This window comes from Scyliorhinus torazame, chromosome 2, assembly GCF_047496885.1.
Source record: "Scyliorhinus torazame isolate Kashiwa2021f chromosome 2, sScyTor2.1, whole genome shotgun sequence".
Lineage (NCBI taxonomy): Eukaryota > Metazoa > Chordata > Chondrichthyes > Carcharhiniformes > Scyliorhinidae > Scyliorhinus > Scyliorhinus torazame.
The window spans coordinates 207263818-207286930 of record NC_092708.1 but is presented as its reverse complement, the minus strand read 5'-3'; the positions used below and the strand labels follow the sequence as shown (position 1 = coordinate 207286930).

At 53.8% G+C, this 23113-nt stretch overlaps 1 protein-coding gene across 1 annotated transcript in view; it reads left to right on the top strand.

Moving 5' to 3' along the window:
- atic (5-aminoimidazole-4-carboxamide ribonucleotide formyltransferase/IMP cyclohydrolase) overlaps positions 1-23113 on the top strand; it is a 48965-nt gene that overhangs the window by 25220 nt on the left and 632 nt on the right. The window contains exons 7-15 of the mRNA XM_072483138.1: positions 2174-2330; positions 2953-3078; positions 4311-4418; positions 6151-6236; positions 14357-14446; positions 15073-15201; positions 16599-16691; positions 18750-18929; positions 20825-20980. Coding sequence (XP_072339239.1) covers positions 2174-2330; positions 2953-3078; positions 4311-4418; positions 6151-6236; positions 14357-14446; positions 15073-15201; positions 16599-16691; positions 18750-18929; positions 20825-20980 — 1125 coding nt within the window. The remainder of the gene's footprint in view (positions 1-2173; positions 2331-2952; positions 3079-4310; positions 4419-6150; positions 6237-14356; positions 14447-15072; positions 15202-16598; positions 16692-18749; positions 18930-20824; positions 20981-23113) is intronic.

Here is a 23113-nt window from a genome sequence, read left to right as displayed (position 1 = left end):
CGGCTCTGGGGACTGGGCGCGCGGCTCTGGGGACTGGGCGCGCGGCTCTGGGGACTGGGCGCGCGGCTCTGGGGACTGGGCGCGCGGCTCTGGGGACTGGGCGCGCGGCTCTGGGGACTGGGCGCGCGGCTCTGGGGACTGGGCGCGCGGCTCTGGGGACTGGGCGCGCGGCTCTGGGGACTGGGCGCGCGGCTCTGGGGACTGGGCGCGCGGCTCTGGGGACTGGGCGCGCGGCTCTGGGGACTGGGCGCGCGGCTCTGGGGACTGGGCGCGCGGCTCTGGGGCCTGGGCGCGCGGCTCTGGGGCCTGGGCGCGCGGCTCTGGGGCCTGGGCGCGCGGCTCTGGGGCCTGGGCGCGCGGCTCTGGGGCCTGGGCGCGCGGCTCTGGGGCCTGGGCGCGCGGCTCTGGGGCCTGGGCGCGCGGCTCTGGGGCCTGGGCGCGCGGCTCTGGGGCCTGGGCGCGCGGCTCTGGGGCCTGGGCGCGCGGCTCTGGGGCCTGGGCGCGCGGCTCTGGGGCCTGGGCGCGCGGCTCTGGGGCCTGGGCGCGCGGCTCTGGGGCCTGGGCGCGCGGCTCTGGGGCCTGGGCGCGCGGCTCTGGGGCCTGGGCGCGCGGCTCTGGGGCCTGGGCGCGCGGCTCTGGGGCCTGGGCGCGCGGCTCTGGGGCCTGGGCGCGCGGCTCTGGGGCCTGGGCGCGCGGCTCTGGGGCCTGGGCGCGCGGCTCTGGGGCCTGGGCGCGCGGCTCTGGGGCCTGGGCGCGCGGCTCTGGGGCCTGGGCGCGCGGCTCTGGGGCCTGGGCGCGCGGCTCTGGGGCCTGGGCGCGCGGCTCTGGGGCCTGGGCGCGCGGCTCTGGGGCCTGGGCGCGCGGCTCTGGGGCCTGGGCGCGCGGCTCTGGGGCCTGGGCGCGCGGCTCTGGGGCCTGGGCGCGCGGCTCTGGGGCCTGGGCGCGCGGCTCTGGGGCCTGGGCGCGCGGCTCTGGGGCCTGGGCGCGCGGCTCTGGGGCCTGGGCGCGCGGCTCTGGGGCCTGGGCGCGCGGCTCTGGGGCCTGGGCGCGCGGCTCTGGGGCCTGGGCGCGCGGCTCTGGGGCCTGGGCGCGCGGCTCTGGGGCCTGGGCGCGCGGCTCTGGGGCCTGGGCGCGCGGCTCTGGGGCCTGGGCGCGCGGCTCTGGGGCCTGGGCGCGCGGCTCTGGGGACTGGGCGCGCGGCCCTGGGGACTGGGCGGGCGGCCCTGGGGACTGGGCGGGCGGCCCTGGGGCCTGGGCGGGCGGCCCTGGGGCCTGGGCGGGCGGCCCTGGGGCCTGGGCGGGCGGCCCTGGGGCCTGGGCGGGCGGCCCTGGGGCCTGGGCGGGCGGCCCTGGGGCCTGGGCGGGCGGCACTGGGGAGACACGGTGTTTTACACGGTATCTGCGTGGGTTTTACAGGGCTAGGGTAGGGGAGAGGCCTAGGTAGGCCTTTTCCGAAGGCTCATTGCAGACTCGATGGGCTGAATAGCCTCCTGCACTGTCAGGATTCTATTCTATGGGTCATCTGCAGACCCCCTGGGTCAGGAAGCAGAATGAAATGGGCTTAACTAAAACTTATTGTACTGGGGAATGTAGAGAGCTTGGCTGGAACCTACAAAAATACGTGAAGTAATAACATTATAAAAAACGTATTAATACACAGATTTTCACATTTATGTGATGTTTGATCTACAAGATATGTATTTTAATAATTATATACAGAATATTATAATATTGCCTTTTGATGGAGGAAGGGGCCATGTTAATTTTGAAGTATTAACAGCAAACCACTGTGAAGGTCTCTTACGAGAATCCTGGCATCTTCTGGAAGTCTGTATAAATACCAGCAACAGACGCTCCTGTTGGAACTCAGACCCAAGCTCAATTGGCCAGAAGCACATCTGGTACTGGAGAGATTGCCTACCTTATTCCCTTCCCTATGACCATAAATTAAAGCCCTAATTTGGTATTGTTTAATGACTTGCCTTTATCTCACCACTTTTTGTTTGACAAGGCGATCAGTGTGTTGTTAGCTCTTTGTTTTTGTCGCAAAGAGCATAATTGGACTTTTGGATTAACGCTTGCTCTATGGCAGTGTGTATTCTGACGTGCTTTAGCTGGACTCACTGCAGCAGGGAAAAGTGATTTATTTATTTTGTTTCCCACTTTCCCCAAGGCCTTCACTCAGACATCCCAGTACGATGAGGCGATTTCCGACTATTTCCGGAAGGAATGTGGCCAGGGAAAATCTCAGCTCACCCTGAGATACGGGATGAATCCTCACCAGACTCCAGCACAGATCTACACGCAAAGGCCTCAGCTCCCGATCCAAGGCAAGCTTTGTTTGGGGGGGGGGGGCGGGGATGATATGTCGGACATTGAAGAGCACTCAGCAGTTGAGAACCAACGTGCAGTCACTTTAAGAATGACTTGCATTTAGATAGCACCTCGGACATCCCAATGGTTTTTGCAGCTAGCGCAGCACTTCTCAGGTGTGCATCGCTGTTGTAATGTAGGTGAAGTGGCAGCTGGTCTGTGCGCAGGAAGATCCCACGAACAGTGTTGTGGTAATGACCAGGTTTTCTGACCTTGGCTGAGGGATTGATATTGGTCAAGACCCCAGGGAAAACTTCCCTGCTATTTTTTAAGCTTGTGTCAGAGGGGAATCGTCCATCACCATGAGGTAGGGCAGGTTGGTCCTCGGTTTAGTGTCTCATCCAAAAGGTGACGCCTCCCATAGCGGTGAGGTAGGATCAGCATTCCATCAGCAATGTGCAGGAGTGTCAACTTTGATTACGTCCTTTTTTAAGTCTTGAGATTGAGACTCGAACCCCCAACCTCCTGATATCAATTGAAGCCCGGCTGACGGCTTGAAATGTAGCTGAATTGTATCAGGCACGATAATTTGTTGCTTACCCTTAATCCTCGCTCTTTTCTTTCTCTCTCGTCTGACAGTCCTGAATGGATCGCCCGGCTTCATCAATTTGTGCGATGCTTTAAATGCCTGGCAACTTGTGAGAGAGCTGAAACAGGCGTTGTGTCTCCCTGCTGCCACTTCCTTCAAGCATGTCAGCCCTGCCGGTAAGGATTGTAATGGCCGGGTCGTGTGTGACATGGCACCCCGCATGAAATCTGACCTCGACCAGCTGTTGAATATCAGTTCTGATATGAATCACGGACTTTGTAACGCACTCAACATTTTTAAAAATTAAAAGGACCACCTCTTGCTGGAAAAATGAATGTTAACAACGCACAGTGTACCAGTAAATTCAGGGGGTGAAGCGATGCGCTGAATTACGAATCTCCAGAATGTGCTGGTGGATTTAGAGCGCTTTGTTATTTGCTTCACGTGTACAGCGTCCTGTCCCCAGCCACCCTGTTAATTTTTTTAGTCTTGATGGATTTGTCCATTAAAATGGCTGCAGAAAGTTGGGGCTTCTAATTCTCTGAATTAACAGCAATGACGATCAACATCTCTGGCCCAGAAATGGAACAGTTTAAACTCATTCCTACAGGTGTAAGTTCTTTGGAGAAGAGACCTAAACATTTCACTCTTTTTTTGTTACTTTGTTTCCTTTTGACTAGTTTTCCCTCTTCTTTCAGTCTTTCCCTCTCTATTTCTCTTTCTGTACTTGACTCAAATTCAACTTGTTTTCTTCACTGTTGTCTCTGTTTCTTTCCCAGTCCCTAAACCTCATTGGTTAAGGAGATGGACTCCACGCTCCCCTCGTTGGCTAAGCGGCAGGCTTACCACCACCACCTCACTCTTCCTGACGAGTTGCAGGGCGGAATGTTTTCAGCTAGAGGGGTGAAGGAAAATATGTGACTATAGTGTATCCCACAAGAAGCTCTCTGCCCCTTAAAGACCTGGACCAAGTACTTTTGTTATGGTGCGTTCTGTTACACAGCACCTCACTTCACTGCGGTCAATTCAATGTAATAGTCCCTTTTCTCCCTCCCAAACTTTGATAATCCTCTGGCCGGTTAAAATCTAATTGGGAAAACTGCTGGATATGTTGAGTCGTGAACATTTTGAATGAAAGGTGGGAAAAAAAACATTCCCGTAAACTTTAAAGGTGGTCAAATGAGAACTGGGAGGCAATGATGGCGAATGCGCACGTGCGCAACTTTGTCCTTCTGCAGAATCAAATTATTTATATTTAGATGTGTTGGAGGATAGAGAGTTAAATCTAAATGTTTTTGATTCCTGTGCCTTTTTTTTTTTTGTTGTCCATTTGCAATCATTAATGATTTGAGAGAAATTTAATGGAGTCGGTGTCTTCGATGTTGCCATGTCAATGTTTTACCACTAGGTGCTGCTGTTGGAGTGCCCCTGACTGAGGAAGAAGCCAAGGTCTGTATGGTGCATGACAAGTACAGCGATCTCAGCCCACTGGCTACAGCGTATGCCAGAGCAAGAGGTTAGTATCAGCATTTACTCCTATACACTGGGTTTAAAAACAAATGGTTTTTATTTGGGGCTGGTTTAGCACAGTGGGCTAAACAGCTGGCTTGTAATGCAGAACAAGGCCAGCGGCGCACTTTCCATTCCCGTACCGGCCTCCCCGAACATGTGCCAGAATGTGGCGACTAGGGGCTTTTCACAGTAACTTCATTGATGCCTGCTTGTGACAAGTGATTATTATTATTATATATTATATTATTAAATGACAATGAGGGGAAGCCAGTGGTAACGGGCAAAATTGATGAAAAATACAAAGCATCTGTACAAGACAGGAACAAGCGACCATTCGGCCCCTCTAGCCCTGTTCCCCTGCCTTTTGGTCAGTTCATGGTGGATCAACTCCATGTATTTAACTTGGTCTTTTTTAAGTTCGCTCCTGGGATTCCAGTGTCACTGGCCAAGCCGGCATTTGTTGCCCATCCATAGTTGGCCTTGGGAATGTGGCACTGGGCTACCTTCTTGATCTGCTGCAGCCCGTTTCATGTGGGTGCACCCACTGGTCTGGGAGGGAGGGAGTTCCTGGATTTTGACCCAGCGACAGTGAAGGAACGGCAATTATCAGGATGGAGTGTCCCATATTCTTCAATATAACCAAAACCCGACTTGCCAAAACAAAAATCTACCAATCATAGAATAGAATTCCTACAATGCCTAAGGAGGCCATTCAGCCCATCGAGTCTGCACCTACCCATTGAAAGAGCAGCCAATGTAGGCCACTTCCCACCCTATCCCTGTAACCACATAACCACGCCTAACCTGCACACTGTTGAACATTCGGGTGCATTTTAGCATACCAATCCGCCTAACCTGCACTTCCTTTGGACTGTGGGAGGAAACCCACTCGTACATGGGGAGAAAGTTCGCACTGTCACCCAAGGCCGGAATGGATGGGTCCCTGACGCTGTATGGCAGCAGTGCTAATTACTGTGTCGTTGTGCCACCCTGAACGCAGTCTAAATTTTCAATTCACTTCCCTCAGCCTCCATTGCTTTTTGGGTATAGAATTCCAGTTTCTGCTCTCTTTTGTTGTGAAGAAGAGCTTCCTGATGCCATCCCAGGAATGGGCTAGCTCTAGTTTTAACTTTGTACCCCTTTTTTTTCTCCCTTTGTCTGGATGGCCTCATCTGGGGGGGTGGGGGGGGTGGGAGAAAGAGGGGAGGAACAGGCTGCTCAAAAATACTTCTCACATTAATCTTCTACACTAGGGACTATAAAGCTTGGTCCTGGCAGCTTTTTCTCATAATTAAACCTTTTTGGTTTGGTATCATTTTGGTGTACGAGTACTGAACTACCTGGATTTGGAAAAGATCTTCATAATGATTATATAAATTCCACTTCTTTACACTTGAGCACCCTTTGAAATAAAGGCCAACTTTCCAGAAGCTGCTTTAATTTATTTTGCCTGTCCAACAGAGTTCAGCCACAACGCTAGAGTGATTTCTCCTCCAATACTTTTAATTACTAATTTGTTTGAATTAAGCGGAGTGGACTTTAAAGCTATAGCCGATGAATATAATTTGCTCCATTTCCCCTTGGGTATCCAGAACGTTCTGCTGATCTCCATTGGTTCAGGCGCCTTGTAATTTGCCAAACAGGCAAGGCACCGCCCGCTCCGGTCGTGACTAGATAGGGAGCTGTTACCGGGGTTGCCGTGGGAACCTACCCAACCTGCATTCTTTGTCCTGCAGGTGCCGACAGGATGTCCTCCTTTGGTGACTTCATCGCCCTGTCTGACGTTTGCGACGTTCCGACGGCCCAGATAATCTCCAGAGAGGCAAGTTCAAGAAGGAAAGCCACTGGCTTGACCTTTTTTTCCTGTTTACGGTAACAAAACCGCCGGGGGCCATTTTGGACCTTGCGAGAATTCAAAGCCACACGGTCAGTGTGAACTTGATGCAAATTGAGCACGGTGGCGTGCTATCCATATTTATTGAAAAGAAAGATTTTATGTAATGCCTTTCACACTCAATGTCTGAAAGCAGTTTACAGCCAATGAAGTAGTTTGAAGTGTATTCACCATGTAAGGGGCCATAGCTGCCAATTTGCTCATAGCAAACTCCCACAAACAGCATTGCGATCAACTGTTTCAAGTGATGTTGGTTGCGGGATCAATATATCGACCAGGACACTGGGGAGAACTCCCCTGCTGCCCTTGAAGATATTGCCATTGGTACATTTGCATCCAGTCACTTTGACATATGTGAAAAGTGGTACCTCTAACGGTGCAGCACTCCCTCTGTACTGGCACTGCGAATTTCAGCCTGGACTTTACACTCAGATCTTTGGGAGTAGGATTTGAAACCACAACCTTCTGACTCCGAGATGAGAGTGTTACCCACTTTGTGGCAGCTGACAACATGAGGAATCCTTTTGTGGGAATGCAGAGCAAGAGCAAAAAATGCCATTCTTTGGAAACTGGGTTCACGGTTAAAAATGGGATGACGGAAATGAAAGAGAGTTTTATTCTTGGAGACTTGTTCAATTTTGGGCAAGTGTGGGGAAAATTGGGGGTTGGGAGGAGGAAGAGGAGCAAACATTCCTCTGCTGCTACTATACCAGGCTGGTCTATATTATGGCCTGGCTCGCGAAGCCCCTGTAAGTGGCCCCCTGGGCCAGTTCTCAAAACTTCTGTCAAAGAGGTGAGTTTCAATGTAAGATTCTGCATTGAGCCGTTGTTCCAATCATGGGCCACTTCACGCCCACGTTTGATTGCAGGAGCAGTGAACACCGGCATTGGGGAGATGTCGAGTGCGGGGGAGATGTCGAGTGCGGGGGAGATGTCGAGTGCGGGGGAGGGGTCGAGTGCGGGGGAGGGGTCGAGTGCGGGGGAGGGGTCGAGTGCGGGGGAGGGGTCGAGTGCGGGGGAGGGGTCGAGTGCGGGGGAGGGGTCGAGTGCGGGGGAGGGGTCGAGTGCGGGGGAGGGGTCGAGTGCGGGGGAGGGGTCGAGTGCGGGGGAGGGGTCGAGTGCGGGGGAGGGGTCGAGTGCGGGGGAGGGGTCGAGTGCGGGGGAGGGGTCGAGTGCGGGGGAGGGGTCGAGTGCGGGGGAGGGGTCGAGTGCGGGGGAGGGGTCGAGTGCGGGGGAGGGGTCGAGTGCGGGGGAGGGGTCGAGTGCGGGGGAGGGGTCGAGTGCGGGGGAGGGGTCGAGTGCGGGGGAGGGGTCGAGTGCGGGGGAGGGGTCGAGTGCGGGGGAGGGGTCGAGTGCGGGGGAGGGGTCGAGTGCGGGGGAGGGGTCGAGTGCGGGGGAGGGGTCGAGTGCGGGGGGTGGGGGGTCGAGTGCGGGGGGTGGGGGGTCGAGTGCGGGGGGTGGGGGGTCGAGTGCGGGGGGTGGGGGGTCGAGTGCGGGGGGTGGGGGGTCGAGTGCGGGGGGTGGGGGGTCGAGTGCGGGGGGTGGGGGGTCGAGTGCGGGGGGTGGGGGGTCGAGTGCGGGGGGTGGGGGGTCGAGTGCGGGGGGTGGGGGGTCGAGTGCGGGGGGTGGGGGGTCGAGTGCGGGGGGTGGGGGGGTCGAGTGCGGGGGGTGGGGGGTCGAGTGCGGGGGGTGGGGGGTCGTCGAGTGCGGGGGGGGGTCGTCGAGTGCGGGGGGGGGTCGTCGAGTGCGGGGGGGTGCGGGGGTGGGGTCAGGCTGCGGGGGTGGGGATAGGGTGCGGGAGAGTGAGCGCGAGGGTGGGGTTAGATGCGGGAGAGTGAGCGCGAGGGTGGGGTTAGGGTGCGGGAGAGTGAGCGAGAGGGTGGGGTTAGGGTGCGGGAGAGTGAGTGGTTGGGTTTGAGTGAGCGAGAGGGTGGGGTTTGAGTTTGGGAGAGTTAAGGTTTGAAGTGCGGGAAAGTGAATGAGAGGGTAGGGGAAAGCGAGCGAGCAGGTGGGGTTCGAGTGAGGTTTGAGTGCGGGAGAGTGAATGAGAGGGTGGGGTTTGAGTGGGGGAGTGAATGAGAGGGTGGGGTTTGAGTGGGGGAGTGAATGAGAGGGTGGGGTTTGAGCGGGCGAGAGTGAATCAGAGGGTGGGGTTCGAGTGGGGGAGAGTGAATGAGAGGGTGGGGTTTGAGCGGGGGAGAGTGAATGAGAGGGTGGGGTTTGAGAGGGGGAGAGTGAATGAGAGGGTGGGGTTTGAGCGGGGGAGAGTGAATGAGAGGCTGGGTTTTGAGAGAGGGGGGAGAGTGAATGAGAGGGTGGGGTTTGAGAGGGGGAGAGTGAATGAGAGGGTGGGGTTTGAGAGGGGGAGAGTGAATGAGAGGGTGGGGTTTGAGAGGGTGGGGTTTGAGAGGGTGGGGTTTGAGAGGGTGGGGTTTGAGAGGGTGGGGTTTGAGAGGGTGGGGTTTGAGAGGGTGGGGTTTGAGAGGGTGGGGTTTGAGAGGGTGGGGTTTGAGAGGGTGGGGTTTGAGAGGGTGGGGTTTGAGAGGGTGGGGTTTGAGAGGGTGGGGTTTGAGAGGGTGGGGTTTGAGAGGGTGGGGTTTGAGAGGGTGAGAGTGAATGAGGGTGGGGTTTGAGAGGGGGAGAGTGAATGAGGGTGGGGAGAGTGAGCGAGCGAGTGGGGGAGAATGAGCGAGAGGGTGGGGTTTGCGTGCTGGAAATTAAGGGAGGGGAGGGTGGGGTTTGAGTGGGGCGGGGGGAATGAATGAGAGAGGGGGGAGAGTGAATGAAAGGCTGGGTTTTGAGAGGGGGGAGAGTGAATGAGAGGGTGGGGTTTGAGCGGGGGAGAGTGAATGAGAGGGTGGGGTTTGAGAGGGGGAGAGTGAAAGAGGATGGGGGAGAGTGAAAGAGGATGGGGGAGAGTGAAAGAGGATGGGGGAGAGTGAAAGAGGATGGGGGAGAGTGAAAGAGGATGGGGGAGAGTGAAAGAGGATGGGGGAGAGTGAAAGAGGATGGGGGAGAGTGAAAGAGGATGGGGGAGAGTGAATGAGAGGGTGGGGGAGAGTGAATGAGAGGGTGGGGTTTGAGCGGGGGAGAGTGAATGAGAGGGTGGGGAAGAGAGGGTTTGAGTGCGTGAGAGAATGAGTGGGGGGCACAGTGGGGTTTGAGTGCGGGGGAGAGAGTGCTTTGAGTGGGGGAGAATGAGAGAGGTGGTGGGTTCAAATGCGAGAGGGGTTTGAGTGGGGCAGAGTGAGCAAGAGGCTGGGGTTCGAGTGGGGGAGAGTAAATGAGAGGGTGGGGTTTGAGTGGGGGAGAGTAAATGAGAGGGTGGGGTTCGAGTGGGGGAGAGTGAATGAGAGGGTGGGGTTCGAGTGGGGGAGAGTGAATGAGGGTGGGGAGAGTGAGCGAGCGAGTGGGGGAAGAGAGGTTCGAGTGCGGGAGAATGAGCGAGAGGGTGGGGTTTGCGTGCTGGAAATTAAGGGAGGGGAGAGGGTGGGGTTTGAGTGGGGCGGGGGGAATGAATGAGAGGCGGGAGAGTGAATGAGAGGCTGGGGTTTGAGTGGGGGAGAGTGAGCGAGAGGCTAGGGTTTGAGTGGGGGAGTGTGAGCGAGGGGCTGGCGTTCGAGTGGGGGAGAGTGAATGAGAGGGTGGAGTTTGAGTGAGGGAGAGTGAATGAGAGGGTGGAGTTTGAGTGGGGCGGGGAATTAAATGAGATGGTGGGGATAGTGCAGGAGAGTGAATGAGAGGGTGGGGTCGAGCGAGCTAGTGGGGGAGAGTGAGCGAGCGGGTGGGGTTAGAATGGGGGAGTGAATGAGAGGATGTGGTTTGAGTGGGGGGGGAGTGAATGAGGGTGGGGTTTGAGTGGGGGAGTGTGATTGAGAGGGTGGGGTTTGAGAGGGGCAGTGAATGAGAGCGTGGGGGAGAGAGGGTTTGAGTGCGGGAGAGAATGAGAGAGTGGGGCACAGTGGGGTTTGAGTGTGGGAGTGAGAGTGCTTTGAGTGGGGGAGAATGAGAGAGGTGGTGGGGTTCAAGTGCGAGAGGGGTTTGAGTGCGGGAGAGTGAGCGAGAGGCTGGGGTTCAAGTGGGGGAGAGTGAGCGAGAGGCTGGGGTTCGAGTGCGGGAGAGTGAGCGAGAGGCTGGGGTTCGAGTGGGGGAGAGTGAGCGAGAGGCTGGGGTTTGAGTGGGGGAGAGTGAATGAGAGGGTGGGGTTCGAGTGGGGGAGAGTGAATGAGAGGGTGGGGTTCGAGTGGGGGAGAGTGAATGAGAGGGTGGGGTTTGAGTGGGTGAGAGTGAATGAGAGGGTGGGGTTCGAGTGGGGAGTGAATGAGAGGGTGGGGTTTGAGAGGGGGAGAGTGAATGAGGGTGGGGAGAGTGAGCGAGCGAGTGGGGGAGAATGAGCGAGAGGGTGGGGTTTGCGTGCTGGAAATTAAGGTAGGTGAGGGTGGGGTTTGAATGGGGCGGGGGGAATGAATGTGAGGCGGGAGAGTGAATGAAAGGCTGGGTTTTGAGAGGGGGGAGAGTGAATGAGAGGGTGGGGTTTGAGTGGGGGAGAGTGAATGAGGGTGGGGTTTGAGAGGGGGAGAGTGAATGAGAGGGTGGGGTTTGAGAGGGGGTGAGTGAATGAGAGGGTGGGGTTTGAGAGGGGGAGAGCGTTTGAGAGTGTGGGGTTTGAGAGGGGGAGAGTGAAAGAGGATGGGGGAGAGTGAATGAGAGGGTGGGGGAGAGTGAATGAGAGGGTGGGGTTTGAGCGGGGCGAGTGAATGAGAGGGTGGGGAAGAGAGGGTTTGAGTGCGGGAGAGAATGAGAGGGGGGCACAGTGGGGTTTGAGTGCGGGGGAGAGAGTGCTTTGAGTGGGGGAGAATGAGCGAGGTGGTGGGTTCAAATGCGAGAGGGGTTTGAGTGGGGGAGAGTGAGCAAGAGGCTGGGGTTCGAGTGGGGGAGAGTGAGCGAGAGGCTGGGGTTCGAGTGGCGGAGAGTAAATGAGGAGGGTGGGGTTTGAGTGGGGGAGAGTGAATGAGAGGGTGGGGTTCGAGTGGGGGAGAGTGAATGAGAGGGTTAGGTTTGAGTCGGGGAGAGTGAATGAGAGGGTGGGGTTCGGGTGGGGGAGAGTGAATCAGAGGGTGGGGTTAGAGTGGGGGAGAGAATGAGCGGGTGGGGGAGAGTGAATGAGAGGATGGGATTAGAGTGGGGGAAGAGGTTCGAGTGAAAGAGGGTGGGGTTCGAGTGGGGGGAGAGTAAAGTTCGAGGGTAGGAGTGTGTGCGAGAGGGTGGGGTTCACGCACGGGATGATGAGCGAGAGGGTGGGGAAGAGTGAGCGAGAGGGTAGGGTTAGAGCGCGGGAGAGTGAGCGAGAGGGTGGGGTTCGAATGCGGCAGTGAGCGAAAGGGTGGGGTTCGAGTGGGGGGGCGAGTGAATGAAAGGCGGGAGAGTGAATAAGAGGGGGATTGAGTGCGGGAGAGTGAATAAGAGGGGGATTGAGTGCAGGAGAGTGAATGAGAGGGTGGGGTTTTAGTGGGGGAGAATGAATGAGGGTGGGGAGAGTGAGCGAGCGAGTGGGGGAAGAGAGGTTCGAGTGCGGGAGAATGAGCGAGAGGGTGGGGTTTGCGTGCTGGAAATTAAGGGAGGGGAGAGGGTGGGGTTTGAGTGGGGCGGGGGGAATGAATGAGAGGCGGGAGAGTGAATGAGAGGCTGGGGTTTGAGTGGGGGAGAGTGAATGAAAGGGTGGGGTTCGAGTGGGGGAGAGTGAGCGAGAGGCTGGGGTTTGAGTGGGGGAGATTAAATGAGAGTGTGGGGTTCGAGTGGGGGAGAGTGAATGAGAGGGTGGGGGAGAGTGAGCGAGACGGTGGGGTTCGAGTGGGGGAGAGTGAGCCAGACAGTGGGGTTCGAGTGGGGGAGAGTGAATGATAGGGTGGGGTTTGAGTGGGGCGGGGAATTAAATGAGATGGTGGGGATAGTGCAGGAGAGTGAATGAGAGGGTGGGGTAGAGCGAGCGAGTGGGGAAGAGTGAGCGAGAGGGTGGGGTTAGAATGGGGGAGTGAATGAGAGGATGGGGTTTGAGTGGGGGGGGGGGAGTGAATGAGGGTGGGGTTTGAGTGGGGGAGTGTGATTGAGAGGGGGAGAGTGAATGAGAGCATGGGGGAGAAAGGGTTTGAGTGCGGGAGAGAATGAGAGAGTGGGGCTCAGTGGGGTTTGAGTGTGGGAGAGAGGGTGCTTTTAGTGGGGGAGAATGAGAGAGGTGGTGGGGTTCAAGTGCGAGAGGGGTTTGAGTGCGGGAGAGTGAGCGAGAGGCTGGGGTTCGAGTGGGGGAGAGTGAGCGAGAGGCTGGGGTTTGAGTGGGGGAGAGTGAGCGAGAGGCTGGGATTCGAGTGGGGGAGAGTGAGCGAGAGGCTGGGGTGCGAGTGGGGGAGAGTGAGCGAGAGAGTGGGGGAGAGTGAATGAGAGGGTGGGGTTAGAGGGGGGGGGGATTAAATGAGATGGTGGGGTTAGCGCAGGAGAGTGAATAAGAGGGTGGGGTTTGAGGGGGGAGAGTGAGCGAGAGGCTGGGGTTCGAGTGGGGGAGAGTGAATGAGGGTGGGGTTTGAGCGAGGGAGCGTGAATGAGAGGGTGGGGTTCGAGTGGGGGAGAGTGAATGAGGGGGAGAGTGAATGAGAGGGTGGGGTTAGTGCATGAGTGAATGAGGGTGGGGTAGAGTGAGCGAGTGGGGGAGAGAATGAGGGTGGGGTTTGAGTGGGGGAGAGTGATTGAGAGGGTGGGGTTTGAGGGGGAGAGTGAATGAGGGGGTGGGGTTAGTGCAGGAGAGTGAATGAGGGTGGGGGAGAGTGAGCGAGTGGGGGAGAGAATGAGGGTGGGGTTTGAGTGGGGGAGAGTGATTGAGAGGGTGCTGTTTGAGAGGGGGAGAGTGATTGAGAGGGTGGGGTTTGAGGGGGAGAGTGAATGAGGGTGGGGTTTGAGGGGGAGAGTGAATGAGGGGGTGGGGTTTGAGGGGGAGAGTGAATGAGAGGGTGGGGTTAGTGCAGGAGAGTGAATGAGGGTGGGGGAGAGCGAGCGAGTGGGGGAGAGAATGAGGGTGGGGTTTGAGTGGGGGAGAGTGCAAGAGGGTGGGGTATGAGAGGGGGAGAGTGAATGAGAGGGTGGGGGGAGAGAGGTTTTGAGAGCGGGAGAGAAAGAGAGTGGGGCACTGTGCGGTTTGTGTGCAGGGGAGAGAGTGCTTTGTGTGGGCGAGAATGAGAGAGGTGGTGGGGTTCAAGTGCGAGAGGGGTTTGAGTGGGGGAGAGTGAGCGAGAGGCTGGGGTTTGAGTGGGGGAGAGTGAGCGAGAGGCTGGGGTTCAAGTGGGGGAGAGTGAGCGAGAGGCTGGGGTTCAAGTGGGGGAGAGTGAATGAGAGGGTGGGGTTCGAGTGGGGGAGAGTGAATGAGAGGGTGGGGTTTGAGTGGGTGAGAGTGAATGAGAGGTTGGGGTTTGAGTGGGTGAGAGTGAATGAGATGGTGGGGTTTGAGTGGGGGAGAGTGAATGAGTGGGTGGGGCTCGAGCGGGGGAGAGTGAGCGCGAGCCTGGGGTTTGAGTGGGTGAGAGAGAATGAGAGGGTGGGGTTTGGGGGGGTAGAGTGAATGAGATGGTGGGGTTTGAGTGGGGGAGAGTGAATGAGTGGGTGGGGCTCGAGCGGGGGAGAGTGAGCGAGAGGCTGGGGTTCGAGTTTGGGAGAGTGAATGAGAGGGTGGGGTTTGAAAGTACAAACTATACACAGGCACACACCCGAGGCTGGAATGGAACCCGGGTCCCTGACGCTGTGAGGCAGCAGTTCTAACCGCTGCCATTTTCTAGTAATTTTTATTCCTTTTTTTGAGTTAATTTATTGCTATGACATTGCTGTCTTTTGCTGAAGAATTGTTTCTTGACTAAATCAACTTTTTTTTTGAAATTCGGTTAATTGTCAAGCCAAAGCTTCTCTTAATGAATTTGTTTATTGGCCCCTTGAGGAGAAACATATGTAAATGTGCCCCTGAGTGGAAAGGTTGGGTGAGCCTGTACTAAACTGAAACTACTGAATTCCAGGTGTCTGATGGGATTATCGCCCCGGGTTACAAACAAGAGGCCTTGGAAATCTTGTCCAAAAAGAAAAATGGAAACTATTGTGTCCTCCGGGTAAGTGGATCAATCTCCCCTTGCTCCCCATGTTCTACTGGGCTGCACCTCGATTTCACTAATGCCTGAGATGTGTGAAATCTGTTGGCGATGGTCAAAGATCATCTTAAAATTCTAATTGCTGATAAAGTTGTTTGCCGTTTACTCCTAATTTTTATCCACAAGTTACCGGCTGGCACGGAGTTGCTGTTATGTGGGCAGAAGGCCTTTTCCCCCTCAACTCAACCTGTGGGTTTGTGTGCTTCCCAGCCACGGTCCCTCATAGAGGGAATGGATTCCGATTTCTGTATTGCCTTTTGTGACCTCAGAACTCTCCAAACCCGGGCCAGTTAATGCAGGGCTAAATCCCACTCAAAGCAATGTGATGTCCAGCCTGTCTTTGTAGTTTTACTGGGGGGATCAACATGGGCGAGGATATTGGGGATTATTGGAGACTGATTGTAGTGGCTCGATCACTTTGGGCCAACTGAGATACATCTGCCGCTGGTGGACTAGATGCCACTCAGCCCGTGCCTCAACGCTCTCTATTGTCCGTGTCTGAGCTCTGTTCGGACTTGGGGTTGGGGGGATTGTGTGTGGGGTGAGGCCTTTGACTCCAGATTTTAAAATTGCTGCTTTTCCTGCAGATGGACACGGAGTACGAACCAGATGAGCTTGAAACGCGGACCATTTTTGGATTGCATTTGGCCCAGAAGAGGAACAGTGCACTTATTAATCGGTCATTGTTCAAAAACCAGGTCACTTCGTCCAAGGATGTAAGCGATTAGAATGGGCTTCCTCTGATTATCGACTCCATGTTTGTTTTTCCACACCCACCTGAGTGGGGACACACAACCTTGGTTTAACGTCTCATCTGAAAGACTGCACCTCTGACAGTGCAGTACTCCCTTAGTACTCCACAGTGTGTGGTGTGTGTGAAGGCTGCCCTCTTTGGTTGTTAGGAATGTGTGCGTGTCTTGAGTGCGTTAAGTGTCAAAACAGAAGGGCAGCACAGTTGTGCAGTGGTTAGCACTGCTGCCTCACGGTGCCGAGGACCTGGGTTCGATCCCAACCCCGGGTCACCATCCATGTGGAGTTTGCATGTTCTCCCCATGTTTGCGTGGGTCTCACCCCCCACATCTCAAAATAGATGTGCAGGGTAGGTGAATTGGCCACGCTAGATGATAATAATCACTTATTGTCACAAGTAGGCTTCAATGAAGTTACTGTGAAAAGCCCCGAGTCGCCATATTCCGGCGCCTGTTCGGGGAGGCTGGTACGGGAATTGAACCCGCGCTGCTGCCTTGTTCTGCATTACAAGCCAGCTACTTAGACCAGTGTGCTAAACCAGCCCCTCTTGCCTCTTAATTGGAAAAAAAGAGTTGGGTACTCTAAATTTATTTTTTTTAAGTGTCAAAACAGAGGCCAAAACCACGCTGTTACTGTACACTGTTATGGAGCAGGATATTGTTATTGAAGCAGCTAAATCTGATTACCAACAAATACAGTCATCACCTGTCATTTGAGGTTGAAAACTGGTTGTAGAATTTTTCTCCGCTGCACAATTAGGCCTCAAATTTAGCCTTCCCAGCGAGCATGCTGCCAGTGAGAGATTAAAATTAGGCCAAGCCCACTAAATGGCCTAGGATCCCACTCCAACGCCGTCTCACCTTTAAGTTTCAAGTCAGCTCCTGCTTCAAGTAGATGGGGTCCTACTTGACATTAGTTGCCTGAGGACATTGTTAATGTTGTGGTGTGAGTGTTAATTAAATGGCAGAGGCTGCTCAGTGCTGAGCTACATCTGGGTGCCCAGACCAGCTCTACAACTTGATGTGCTCTCTGATTACAGGTCCCACAGTAACTTCCTGGGCATCCCCTCCTCTCCCTGTCAGCTATCAGCTGCCTCAGCCTTAACCCTGACGTTATGCTGATAACCGTTTCCATGACATCCTGAGGGCGCCCACCTAGATTTCCCACTCGCCCATTGACCCTGCTATCCATGGTGGTGGTTCTGTGAAGAAAAGACTCGTCAAATATTTAAAATGGCCACTGGGTGAGCCTCGTGCTGAGATCCTTGTGGGACCTCCTGCCAACCATTTCAATTGCTATTCTCGGGATATTTCAGTGATTGTCTTTTCTCTCTCTCACTCATTTTCATTCTCCATCTCCCCAGCTGCCGGAATCTGCTGTCCGTGACCTGATTGTAGCCAGTATTGCTGTGAAGTACACACAGTCTAACTCTGTATGCTATGCAAAGGATGGCCAGGTGAGTCTGAGGCTGCGTGAGGCCGTTGAGTGTGTTTCCCCTCTACCCATCTCCTGGGTGACGTCCAACCTGAAACCTGCTACCCTAACTGCTGCTCAGACCTCAATCATCATCTTGAGCGTTTACCCCTCTGACAGAGCTCAACCCATCCAAAACCACGCAGCCGTACTATCCGCAAGTCCCACACCACAATAGCCCAACCTCATTCTGACAACTGTGACCCCCCCCAACCACGAGCCCCAACACTCTCACACACCCATAGACCCAAACCTCCCAATGCCCTCAGCGCACTCTCCCTCATGAATCCATATTTCCCAATTGCTCCCGACACCTTCACGCTCCCCAAGGACCCGAGCCTCCTAATGTTCCCAACACACTCATCCCTCCACCCCCCCCTCCCCCAAGGAACCGAGCCTCCCAATGCTCTCACTAGGTTCCACTCGCCCATTTACCATCCCTTCCTGCTGCTGTCCACAAGCTCTCCTCACCACTAGACTTCAGAATTTACATATTGTTTTCCCAATGTGGACCCCTCTCTCCCGGTGGCCCACACTCCTCGGACACTGAACCTCTCTTCACCCATATACCCTTACCGGCCCACAGCTGCTCACGCATTCCAGTCTCTGAGCCCCCTGCCCAGATCCTTGCACTTTCCCACCTCCTATCTGCTCTCCTCTCCCTCCCTGCTCTCCTCCTCTCTTTCCAACCCCCCACTCCGCGAGCCCATTTCTAATTCCCTTTTCGTCGTCAAGTGCAGTTGGACTCCTTGTGGGGAACCCGCTGGAGAAATCTCGGGTACTGCTGCTTCTCCTGACCTCTGGGGTCGCAGGTCACCCAAGCGACAGGACACTGATCAGTGATCGCTGCTGCCCGCCCTCCCCCACCGGGAGAAGGTCGGGGCAGTGTGGGGGGGAGGGGGGGAGTTGTTCGGGGCGGAGTGGAGGAAGAGTAAAGGCAGAATACACCTGGGGCTCTTGATTAGAATCCAGGTCCTTCTGACTCCAAGGGGGGGAAATGCAACTGTTTGAACTAAAGCTGGCAGTTGAAATGAGGCCCAAGGATTAAAATGGCCAAGGGGCAGGCTGAGACCCCCATGGGGTTCTCCTGCCCCGAGCCAGTCCTGATTTGATTGAACAACCTCATCCAAGGTAAAATCAAAATCTTTGCCTGCAGCATTAAAAGACTACACCTGACCTCTCGTCTCCGACATTGATTTCCAGAGGTCTGCTCGTGATCTGTATCTTGCCTGACTACCCTCATGTGCCCAGTCTGTGCTAAATTACAAAAAGGACCCTGTAGCAGTGACAGCTTGAGAAGAATGAGTGCAGGGGAGGGATTCACCTGGTCTGTTTCGAGTCTGGTGCCGCTCAATGGGAGTTTATTAATGGGCAGCACGGTGGCACAGTGGTTAGCATTGTGGCTTCGCAGTGCCAGGGTCCCAGGTTCGATTCCCGGCTGGGTCACTGTGCGGAGTCTGCACGTTCTCCCTGTGTCTGCGTAAGTTTCCTCCGGGTGCTCCGGTTTCCTCCCACTAGTCCTGAAAGACATGCTGTGAGGTCATTTGGACATTCTGAATTCTCCCTCTATGTACCTGAACAGGCGCCAGAATGTGGTGACTAGGGGCTTTTCACAGTAACTTCATTGCAGTGTTAATGTAAGCCTACTTGTGACAATAAAGATGAAATGAAATGAAATAAATCGCTTATTGTCACAAGTAGGCTTCAAATGAAGTTACTGTGAAAAGCCCCTAGTCGCCACATTCCGGCGCCTGTTCGGGGAGGCTGGTATGGGAATCGAACCGTGCAGCTGGCCTGCCATGGTCTGTTTTAAAAGCCAGCGATTTAGCCCAGTGTGCTAAACCAGCCCCTGATTATTATTATAATGTTGCCCAACAGTGGACATTTGGTGTATGTGAGACTGGGGGCTCACTGACTGTTCAGACTGCACATGTCAACACCTTTGGGTTGGGAGGGTGGGGTTGTACGTGTCCTACAGCCTGGAGCTGGCTTGGGTTATGGGCTCTCACAGTTTGCCTCTTGGCTGCTTTTCTCCCCTCAGGTGGTTGGCATCGGGGCGGGCCAGCAATCCCGCATTCACTGCACCAGACTAGCTGGAGATAAGACTAATCACTGGTGGCTCCGTCACCATCCCAAGGTGCTGGCCATGAAGTTTAAAGCAGGCGTCAAGCGGGCAGAGATTGCCAATGCTATCGATCAGTACGTTGGCGGGACGATGGAGGTAAATGCGCGGTGAAAGATCTCTCGCGGTGCGTCTCTGGTGCGAGGCAGGGAAATGAATCGTTGATCTGTGTGCATTGGCCAGACCTGATTGGAGGTTTTCAACTTTGTCTTACCTCGCCTTGTTCGAATCAAACCTCAACCACCGAGGTTGATTGCGCTGAATGAAAATGAAGTTTGTTTCTCCTAGTTTTCCAATATGAATCCACAACGGAAAACGAACTGTGAATCATGTTGTTTAGGTATCCTCTGCGAAGTATGTGACTTGCATTTATATAGCACCTTTCACACCCTCAAACATCCCAAAGACCATGAGACATAGGAGCAGAATTAGGCCACTCGGCCCATCAATATTTTTCTCATCTGCCTTCTCATAATCCCTAATTCCCTTATTAATCAAGAACCTATCATCTCTGTCTTAAACACACTCAAATGATTTGGCCTCCACAGCCTTGTGGCAAAGTGTTCCACAGATTCATCACCCTCTAGCTGAAGACATTCCTCATCTCTGTTTTAAAAGATCGTCCCTTTATTCTGAGATTGTGCCCGCTGGTTCTAGCTTTTCCTACAAGTGGAAACATCCTCTCTCCATCCAGGCCTCGCAGTATCCTGTAAGTTTCAATACGACCCCCCCCCCCCCCCCCCCCCCCCCCCCCACACACAATCTTTCTAAACGTCAACGAGTACAGACCCAGAGTCCTCCAGCGTTCCTCACACGACAAACTCTACATTCCAGGGATCATTCTTGTGAACCTCCTCTGGACCCTTTCCAAGGTCAGCACATCCTTCCTTAAATACGAGGCCCAGACTGCTCACTATACTCCAAATGGGGTCTGACCAGAGCTTTATACAGCCTCAGAAGCACATCCCTGGTCTTGTATTCTAGTCCTCTCGACATGAATGCTAACATTGCATTTGCCTTCCTAACTGCCGACTGAACCTGCACTTTAATCTTAAGAGAATCTTGAACAAGGACTCCCAAGTCCCTTGTGCTTCTGATTTCCTAAGCATGGCCTCCTTCTGCACTGTAGATTCAATGATAATCTATGATTAATCTAGGACAAAGGTTCGGCACAACATCGTGGGCCGAAGGGCCTGTTCTGTGCTGTATTTTCTATGTTCTATGTTCTATGTTCTATTACACCATTTCGAAAATAGTCTATGCTTCCATTCATCCTACCAAAGTGCATAACCTCCCATTTTTCCACATTGTATTCCACATATTTGCCAACTCTCCTAGCCTGTCCAAGTCCTTCTGCAGCCCCCGCTTCCTCTATCTATCCCTCTACATACCTTTGTATCATCTGCAAACTTAGCAACAGTGCCTTCAGTTCCTTCTTCCAAATCGTTAATGTACATTGTGAAAAGAGCTTTACTGCCTTCATAATGCACCGGAGTGTCAGCCCAAATTTGATGCTCAGGTCTTGAATCCATGACCCCCTGGCTTTGAGACACGTGTTTTGAACCACATGGACATTAGATGCAAGGGTATCCCAAAATCCAGAAGGGCATCTTGGATCACAGTTTCTTTTGGGATACTGTGAGGAATGATACACACGAAAGAGAAAATGCTGGAAAATCTCAGCAGGTCTGGGAGAGAAAAGAGCTAACGTTTCGTGGCCGATGACTTTGTCAAAGCTTTGGACAAAGTTTTCCACTTCTACACTTTCAAGTTGCCACTTCCATTGTTTCCTTGAGTCACATTTGTAAAATACTTGTGAATCTCAACATTTTTCCAGACATCTGCCTCTAATAACTCCTATTTTACTTTGTATTTTAATCCTAATTTCTCCCAATTCTTAACACTATGCTGTACCTGATATAAATGGTACCTGTTGGTTTCTTTTGAGGATCACTCTGCGGTAGATGGTTTAATGTTTTTTGCTGACCTGTCAGGCAGAGGAACTTTCCAAGTGGCGGGCGATGTTCGAGGAGGTCCCCGAGCCGCTATTGGACACCGAACGCAAGAACTGGATCTCCCGGCTGAGCGCTGTGGCTCTGAGCTCTGACGCTTTCTTCCCATTCCGTGACAATGTCGAACGTGCCAAGAAGGTCAGTAGCGTCCGTCGGTGTCAACCTGAGTGGTTGTGTCGCTTTCAAATGTCGGAAGATCCGCCCCCTGGTGCTGCAGGGATCGTGGGAGCCACTCATGAGGTCAAGATGGTTAGCTGGGGATTGGTGTCAAGCTGTGTGGTGAGGTCGATGTGGGAGGCACCAGGCCGATGCTGAGGTGGGAGAGTGAGGTGGTCCTGTGAAAGCTTGAGTGCTTTGGGATCGGCCTGAATTCCATGGCCTCGAGTACGCTTGGGTCTCCATGGAAATGTGGTTGGGTGTGTGGGATTAAACCGTAGCTGGAGGCAGTTGGTTGAGTACCCAGGGCGTACACTACTGCGAAAGCCCCAAATGAATTTGATGCGAACTCTGTCTGAATCCCCAGCGCGTCCAGGATTGGGCCAAGCTCCCATAACTGCCCACGTTCATTGTCCAGCCCTGGGTCTAGGGGCTGGAGGGGTGACCGGTGATACTGGCACTGCACTTCATCATTTGCGAGGAGCAGGACAGACAGGGGAACAAAGCTTGATTACCGTGTGCAAACATGTAGCAGCTAACAAATAAACCATTAATCTAACACATGGCTGCTTTAATGCATCCTTCAGAGGACGGTTCTGAAGTGAACTGTAGAACTGCATCCGTAAAAAATTACATCTGATTGTTGGGATGGATATCTGTCCAAGAGCACTGCCACTTTTTATCACCTTGTCTACTCCTCCCTCAGCCCAGTGGGTACTGGTCAGGCTCCCAGACCAAGTGCACTACATGTGTGGGCTCAAGGCGAGAGCGTGTCATAAACCAGCACATGATGTTGGTCACTTAACAATTGGTGGTGGGGGGGCATGGGGTCATGTGCCGTTTTGGCCAACCCATTATGGAGAAGATGAATGGTAGCTTTTGTTACCAACAGAGGGTATAGTTGCACCAAGAGATTTGCATAATAATTATTGCTGAGTTAGAAACAGAAAGGAGGAGCAGATGGCCATTCGGCCCTTCAAGCCCTCTCCGCCATTCAGCATGATCATGATTGATTCTCTGTCTCAACACCATACGCCTGTGCTCTTCCCATATCCTTTTGACATATTTGGCATCTAGAAATCTATTTCCTCAAATATCTTCAGTGATTTGGCCTCCACAGCCTTCTGTAATAGAGACTTCCACTGGTTCACCACCCTCTGAGTGAAGAGGTTTCTCATCACAATGGCCTCCCCCAGCCCTGTCACAATTTTACACGTTTCATTCTTCTAAACTCCAGTGAATACAGACCCAGACGACCCAAATTCTCCTCGGGCGATACTGTCTGGTGAAGCTTCGCTGTGCTCCCTTGTGCAGAGAAGGCTCTAGGGACTTGAATGGATCATTGTTTGGAGGGAGTCAATCATGGAAGTCCGTAAAATCTGAATTGAGGCAAGACTTGGCACTGGAAACATGAGGGGTTGGTGTGAGTAGAGACAAAATGTTTCATTTTTCCAAGTAGTTGCTGCATCTGAGCCACTTGGCATGCCTACAGGGGGTAATTAGAGTAGGCCGCATTGATGTAGTTTGCCTCCTGTGCTGAAATTGTGGCTCTTATTTAACATTTATTAGCCTTTTGCCATTCCAAACAATTTAATAATTGTCTCTCCATCCCCCAAGTATCGAGAGACTGGGTTTCATTATGTCCAACAGAAAAAAGACTATTTTTCTCATGTGACTGTTTCTGATATCTGCCTGATCAGATCATGGCATATAATGGCCATGTAAATTCTGTCATTTGGGTAGGCCGTTATAACGATCAGCTACCAAAAAAACTCATTTGTTTTAAAACACAAGTTTATGTTTTTGAGAACAGAATAGCGGGAACTTATGTAAAATCTTTCAAAAGAGCTTTACATTCATTTGATTACTTTGAATTGGCAGTGACTGTTTTCGAGATAAGGCAGCCATGTTGGGTACCACAAGAACAGTGGCCATTTTGTCTGGTCACCGTCTCACTGGGTGGGTGGGACACACAACATGAGGAGTTAAATGACAAATCGAATAGGAACAGGAGGAGCCATTCAGCCCTGGCTGACGTGTGCGCTTTCCCTCCCACCCCTTGAATGACACAACTCTTAATTTTACTTCTAATTTTAAGGTTATCCCCCACCAGAA